The following is a 7,835-nucleotide window of genomic DNA, read 5'->3' as shown; positions in this document are numbered from 1 at the left end:
TTATCTTCCTATTCAGGAAGTCCAGGGAGTCAAAGGCAGTGTTTACTGTTCGATGGAAAAATAGGGAGGTATCTTCAACCACAGGCAAAATAAAAAGCAATTATAGAAATTCCGTGGCTCATGAAGTAAAAACATTCCACAACATTCCTTCTCCTCCACACCAAGAAATCAAGTTTGAAAACTGACGTAAATATGGGGAATGCTGCTTTGATGGGCCCGAGTTCTTCGCAGTGAGGTTAATGAGTGACAGGCAGTGATGACAAATAAACATATCTAAGCTGACAGTAAAGAGAGGGTGACAGAATCCCTCTGGCTGGCAACAGACATGTTTGCAAACTCAGATTGGTCATGGAGAAGAAGATGGCAAATTTGGTCCAGAATAATAACTTCCAAAAGAAATCAGGAAACCTAGGGAAGCTCTCCCGGTGAAGCGCGTTCTTCTCTCTTACCCTTTTCCTTTGTTCAGCTACGTAGGCCTACTTGCCGTTTCTTAACTGTACCCCCTCTCTGGAGCCACCAGATGTTCTGATCTGATTGCTCAGAGCACCCTCTCCCCCAGACACTCATTCTGTTTGGTAAAGGACTTTCAATCTTTTAATACTTACATTTTCATCTCCTTAATGAAGCCACGCCCCTAATGCTCTAGCTAGCAGACTTGCCAGCCAAAGACAACTAGATTTCAACCCCGATTCTGCTCCTTGCTAGCTGTATGACTTGGAACAAAACTTAAACTCCTCAGGTTTCCTTTTTAAAATCTAGAAAATGGCTGTAATAATACCTATTTCCCAGGGCTGTTATAAGAATGAGTGAGATACCCACTAAAAAGCATCCCGCACAAAGCAGCCATCAGATAAAAGTGAGTTCCTGCCCTCAGGGGGACCAGAACTTTCTCAACATCTCTATTTTTTTTTTTTTTTTTTTTACAGCCCAGAAGTCCTTTATTTATTTATTTTTAACACCTAGTATGCCATGAATTAATAGGGAAGAGGTTCCAGCAGCTCAGGCTCCTTCCCATTGGTTCTCATAAAGTGTGCTTCTCTGGGTGGAGCAGGCTGGCGCTTTAGTTGAACCCAGGTAGCTTTCTCTTTGGCTTCTTTCTTTTGCTGATCATTTTCCTTCACGTGTTTCAGGAAGCTATCTAGGCTCTTAGAGTGCTTAATGTGCTCAATACGCACATTAATTCTCCTGGCAAGAACCTTGCCCTTAACTTGTTTGTTTACAACAATGCCAACAGCATGCTGGGGAACACTGTAGACTCTTCCAGTTTTGCCATGGTAACACTTGTGGGGCATTCCTTTTTGAACAGTACCCATACCCTTGATGTCTACAATATCACCTTTCTTATAGATTCGCATATACGTGGCCAAAGGAACAACTCCATGTTTTCTAAAAGGCCTAGGGAACATATATCGGGTGCCTCTCCTCTTTCCCTTTGTGTTTGTCATTTTGGTGAATTACTGGAAGATGGTGGTTCCGGCTGAAAGGGAACATCTCTATTTTACATGGATCCCACTCCACAGTGATTTTTGATTGTTTCTTTTCATCAATAGATCGTAGGCTCCATAAATATGTTTTTATTTATTAATTTACTTATTTGAGGCAGCGTCTCCCTCTGTTGCCTAGGCTGCAGTGCAGTGGTACAATCTCTGTTCACTGCAGCCTTGACCTGTTGGGCTCAAGTGATCCTCCCACCTCAGCCCCCCAAGTAGCTGGGACCACAGTCCTGTGTCACCAAGCCTGGCTAATTTTTAAAAATTTTTAATTATTTTTGTAGAGACGGGGTCCCACCATGTTCCCCAGACTGGTCTTAAACTCTTGGCTTCAAGCAATCCTCCTGCCTCGGCCGCCCAAAGTGCTGGGATTACAGGCGTGAGCCACCGTGTCTGGCCTATTTTTAATCTTTAAATCGCCTGCACTACCTAAACAAGCACTTGGGAGGAGTAGGGACTCAATAAATGTTTAATTAATAAAGAATAAATAAGTCAATAAATGAATAAAATAAATGAGTAATTAACTGAGATACCCTAATTCAGTAGGTTTTTTTTTTTTGTTTTGTTTTGTTTTTTTGAGACGGAGTCTTGCTCTGTCGCCCAGGCTGGAGTGCAGTGGCGCCATCTTGAGCACTGCGACCTCTGCCTCCTGGGTTCAAGTGATTCTCATGCCTCAGCCTCCTAGGTAGCTGGGACTACAGGCGCATGCAACCACGCCTGGCTAATTTTTGTATTTTTAGTAGAGACAGGGTTTCACCATGTTGGCCCAGCTGATCTTGAACTCCTGACCTCAAATGATCTGGCCGGCCGGGCGCGGTGGCTCACGCTTGTAATCCCAGCACTTTGGGAGGCCGAGGTGGGCGGATCACGAGGTCAGGAGATCGAGACCACGGTGAAACCCCGTCTCTACTAAAAAATACAAAAAATTAGCTGGGCGTGGTGGCGGGCGCCTGTAGTCCCAGCTACTCGGAGAGGCTGAGGCAGGAGAATGGCGCGAACCCGGAAGGCGGAGCTTGCAGTGAGCCAAGATTGCGCCACTGCACTCCAGCCTGGGCGACAGAGCGAGACTCTGTCTCAAAGAAAAAAAAAAAGAAAAAAAAAAAATGATCTGGCCACCTTGGCCCAAAGTGCTGGGATTACAGGCATGAGCCACTGAACGCAGCCTAATTCAGTAGTCTTTAAGGTGTGGTTTTTCAAGGACTGTTTGTTGAACTATTGCCTTCAGGGAGCCACATTGGGGTGTGTGTGTATGTGTGTGAATGCTTGTGCATGCATGTGCACATATGTATGTATATATGTGCGTGAATACACATGCACATACGTGTGTGCTGAAGACTCAGCCTTTAGAAGATGAGGTCAAAGACTTGTCTATGTCAAGGTATAAACTGGGTTGGAGAATTAACTTCCACTTGTGACACAAATGTAAAGAAAGGTGTATATGTTTTTATGGTTGGACAGGGGACATCTAAGTGTGGTGATGATGACATTTTTATGGTATCTGTTTGCTACTAAGAGACATGTTTTGTTCTCACAAATATTGGGGAGTGACAATGGCAATGACAACTGAGCTATGACAATAAACCCAGGCTGTCTATGACTAAAATTTGAATGCTCTATATATTAAGTAAGAATGCCTTAGACTGTTAATGTCTGCTATGGGTTGTTGACTGTAGACTGTATAAAGTTTTATTTGATGGTTTATAGCACTAGATCTAGATCATCTGGGGACATTTGGTCTCAGATGGCCCTATGCTTATCCCTTCCACACTCACTGCCTGTGGAGCCTGACAATGAATAAAATATACAATAATTTAATCCCCTTAACCTACTAAAGGGAAAGCTCGTGTTCCCCAATACCAAGGGTGGGTCTGGCCCATTGGCCTTGCATTGGCATTCATGCATTCATTCCTGTTCTTTAAGCAAATATTTCTTGAGTCTATAATGTGTCAGGCACTGTTTTGGGTGCTGAGCATATACCTGTGAACCAGGCAGCTAAGTTTAGAGGTTAGAGTTAAATATATTATTACTGAGCACCTACTATGTTCCAGGCAGCATACTGCACTCTGCAGATATACCAAACAAACAAACAAAAAAAAACAAAAAAGAAACCAAAAACCAAAAAACAGAGAGAGAGAGAGAGAGAAAGTGAGAGAGAGTTCCTGTTCTCCAGAGGTTTACAGTCTAGTGAGAAGAGACAAAAATAGAAATAAAAACTTATTTTTAGGGCTGGGAATGGTGGCTCACGCCTGTAATCCCAGCACTTTGGGAGGCCGAGGTGGGTGGATCACTTGAGACCAGGAGTTCGAGACCAGCCTGGCCAACATGGTGAAACCCTGTTTCTACTAAAAATACAAAAATTAGCTGGGTGTGGTGGCATATGCCTGTAATCCCAGCTACTCAGGAGGCTGAGGCAGGAGAATTGCTTGAACCCGGGAGGCAGAGGTTGTAGTGAGCTAAGATGGCACCATTACACTCCAGGCTGAGTGACAGAGCAAGACTCTGTCTCAAAAAAAAAAAGAAAATTATTTTAAAAATAGTTAATACAATGATTAAAGACATGTGCAGGGAGTAAGTGAAGGATGGAACATATTGACAGGTGGAGGGAAGGTGGGTATCTTTAGAAGAGAATGTTCTGGTATCTTGAGTGTTAATACTTAACAATCACTGTATTGTCTTGTGTGGTTACTTTAAGCCTCCGCTTTCACCCCTAGGTCCCCAGGCATCACATAAAAGTTTCTCCTGAATTTTCCAACTGTTCACAACTTTAATTTCAAAACACTTGCCTTGACTTGTTCTACACATTGCATTCTTTCCCCTTTTTGGTTTTTCAGTTTCTAGATTAGCTTTAAATCTTAAACTTGATGTTCAGATCCTGGGTTCTTCTGGACCACAGTCAGAGTTTTCCCTCCATCTGCATTTAGATTTCTTTAGTTTAACTCCTGCCCCAGTTCAGCCAGGCTCAGGATTGGCGATGGTCCAGCCCACAGCCATTTTCTGAGGCCACCCCAAATCCACAAGTAGGATTTGAACAAACCCAATTGATGTCAAATTTTGTTTCTCAAAATCTCTCCAAAACATGTTTCCATTTTAGACTTATGAATATGGCTATACAATATACTGAATTGCATCTTTAATAATTAAGGCTCTCATATTGTCTTTGGGCTTCATCAGTTTAAACACTTGTTCTTATATATTACAGTAAATCTATATAAAATGTTTATTATATTTAGAAACCAGCCTATACTCCATCAAAATATTTATTAATACTCTAATTTAATTAATCAAAATGAATTTATTAAATGCCACTGTCAACAAACTAAGGGGGTGGCTGTAAATGACATCAGAGTTCCAAGTAGGTTAAAAAGAGTAAGAAAGTTGATTTCACAAGAAAATCAGCAACCGAAAACAACACACGATAGATACCAAATGAATGACATGAACAGCAAGCGATCTCAGAATTCAGAGCTGTGAGAAAGATCCCCGCCAGGTGGGGTGGAATTTGAGCTGGGCCTCAAAGAAGAGCTGGGATTTCAATAGGAAGAGAGGAGGGGCGAAGCCACTGGGCAGACTTGATGGTATGAACAAAGACGGAGGGGTCAGGAGGTACCTGTAGCTGGAAAACATCAAAGAGCTCCAGTTTCATTGATCGGGCAAAAGCCTGTATTGCTTTCAGGTGGTCATTGTTTTACAGTAAAATTCGAGTTCCTAGATAAGAATGACTGGCACTTTCTGAAGACCTATGTTGAAAAGCAAAAAGAAATATAATGGCGCTGGGAGGTAGTTTGTTTAACTACGCAAAGCTTTAATCACTTTTTCACCGTGAAGGAGAGGTAGGGCCAACATTAGGGATTGGACTTTTTACGTTTAGCTTCTCTACCAGCAAAAAAAAAAATCTCTTTGGTCGCCTTACTCAGGTCATTAGAGAGAGGCCTTCTCTGAAGAATTATTTTGTGGATAATTTCACTCACTGCCTAGTCAGATTAAGACTTAAACTGAAGATAATGACATTTTCCCTGGCTTGTTGCTTCTGTGAACTCCATTGTGACAGCTTGTATTTAAAAGGTGAATTTTATAAACTATGTGTCTAATGGGGTTTTTAAGTTTGGTGTGAAATGTGTTCTGTACAGCTGTGACTCAGAGGGTTTTGATTCTCTACAATTTAGCGGCCAAATGATTTTCAGTTTTGTATCGAGGGAGCTCTGGAAGGCCACATAACATAGATAATCTGGCTTTGAGGGCAGGTGATAGCCTGGAAGTCCAGACTTTTGGGTGGGTGCTATAGACAAGGTCAGGGCCAAGAACACAGGTAGTGCTCCTCCACCGAAGCCCCTCCCTTATCTTCCCCCTGCCCTGTCCTTCACACGGGAGTGTAGACCCTCCAGCCCCATACTGTCCCTGAAAAACAGTCACCCACTGACCATTGCTCAGTTTTCAGAGTGTGCCTCCTAGTTATACCATTTTTGCTCCCTTAGGAAAAGGCCTGTATTGACCCTGGAAGTAGGCTCAGGATCATTTGGGCAGGCAATTCTGGGTCCTGGATGCCGGGTGCATAGGCTAGAAAGAGTGTATGTTGTGGGGTTAGAGTGGGGCCATCCCGTTTGTCCCCTGGTGTCCTCACCTGGTGAGGATGAGTGTGGTCAGAGAAGGGCCCTGTCTTAGTCCGTTTGTGTTGATATACAGGAGTACCTGAGACTGGGTAATGTATAAAGAGAAAAGGTTGATTTGACTCATGATTCTGCTGCCTGGAAGATTGGGCACCTGATGAAAGCCTCAGGGGCTTCATGGAAGGTGGAGGGGAGCCAGTGCATGCTGAGATCACATGGTGGGGATAGGGGAGGCCAGGCTCTTTTCAACCACCAGCTCTCAGGGGAACTAACTGAGCGAGAGCTCACTCATGACCGCAAGGCCGGCACCAAGGCATTCGTAAGGGCTTTGCTCCCATGACCAAAACACCTCCCATTAGGTACCATCTCCAACACTGGAGGTCCAATTTCACCATGAGATTTGGAGGAGACAAACTTGAAAACTGTAGCAGGCACAAATAGGACCCTCTAAAGCAAGGGCCTCAGAGCCCGGTTCTGTGGAAATAACATGAAATTATAACCTTGAAAGAAAGGGATCACTGAATCTAGCACTGCTACTTTGAGTGGCTGCAGGGAGGTAGGCAGATCTTATGCTCATGAGGTATCAGGCCCTCTTGAAATCATGTCTTATCCAAAATAGAGTTCCTGCTGTCACATGGCAGAAGTGGTTTTGGCAAGGTCCACGGTAACAGCTATGCATACAGGAATATGCTCTTAGAGACTCTTCCCTCCCCACCACCTCTGCCCTGCATCTGTTTGGGAAATTCCCCAATTTACAGAAATCTGCACCCCCCCCTTTATTACAGAAGTAGAAAGTAAAAATTGGTATGTGTTTTCCCTGCTCCCATTGCAAACAGGGCACCAAGTAACGCAAATGTTCAGGGCAGAGCTTCTTAACCAGTGTGCTGTGGCCATGAATGGGTGAGAGGAATATTGAGATACGGAATTCTGCAGCCCTTGGAGAGGCCTGGTTAGGGCTTGGGGTGGCCAGTGCTCCTGGACTTGTCAAAATATAATTCTCTATAGTGCCATGGCATCAAAAGGGCTAGGAAGTGTTTGACTAGGGCCCTGAACTCGGAGCTGCTGGCACATAAAAATAGAGACCTGGGAAGATTCTCTCTCCGGCATGCTAGTGGTTGCTGCAAACGATGCATCACAAGCTAGTCCAGGCTAAATTGTGGCATCTAGGACCAGCAGTATTTTCTCACAAGAGCAGTTCTGTGGCATGGTTCTCCATAATTTCTGGCAACATTTTTAAATTTCAATAGATTCGTTTTCTGTTTACGTCACCTGGAATTGTGTAATAGCTACACAACAATAGCTGTTGTAATACATAGCCTTCAACAGGGAAAGGCTATGGGAGGGGAAGCTGTTCTTAGGGTGAATGCTTTTCTTCTTTGCACTCCTGGGTAAATCTTAACCAGCTGATCCTGTTTGTTGGACAAAGATATCCCTGACAAGGTCCCACACTATAAAATGCAGAGCTTGAAGGACTGTGAGGATTCTTTTAGTTCAATCTTCTCATTATACCAAGAAGAAGCTGAAATGAAATGACTTGTATGTGGGCCCACGCAGTTAGTTCATGGAAGAATCTCTGGACACTCAGAAACGTGCTTTTCCAAAAGATTCCCATCATTTACAAAAATGGATTCCCCCGCCCTAGAGCAGATGCAATCCAAACCAAGAATAAACTTTGAGCATTGTTTTCAAAGCTGAAGTTTCCAGTTAGTTAAAGTACTGCTGGAGAAGCTGCTCTATAATT

General features: G+C 43.6%; 1 protein-coding gene across 1 annotated transcript; it reads right to left on the bottom strand.

The window, feature by feature from the left end:
• Positions 1-974: 974 nt before the first annotated feature.
• LOC116476261 (large ribosomal subunit protein eL21-like) lies at positions 975-1,462 on the bottom strand. The gene has a single exon (XM_032754412.2). The coding sequence runs from the start codon at positions 1,443-1,445 to the stop codon at positions 975-977; it is 471 nt and encodes a 156-aa protein (XP_032610303.1). The 5' UTR covers positions 1,446-1,462.
• Positions 1,463-7,835: the final 6,373 nt, after the last annotated feature.

This window comes from Hylobates moloch, unplaced genomic scaffold (assembly GCF_009828535.3).
Source record: "Hylobates moloch isolate HMO894 unplaced genomic scaffold, HMol_V3 SCAFFOLD_2, whole genome shotgun sequence".
Taxonomy (NCBI): domain Eukaryota; kingdom Metazoa; phylum Chordata; class Mammalia; order Primates; family Hylobatidae; genus Hylobates; species Hylobates moloch.
Note: the sequence above shows the minus strand (reverse complement) of the source record. Positions and strands in the feature narration are given on the sequence as shown.

What these genes read in the sequence shown, in the direction of transcription:
- LOC116476261 (XM_032754412.2), bottom strand. Translation starts at nt 1,445, where the DNA reads ATGACAAACACAAAGGGAAAGAGGAGAGGCACCCGATATATGTTCCCT.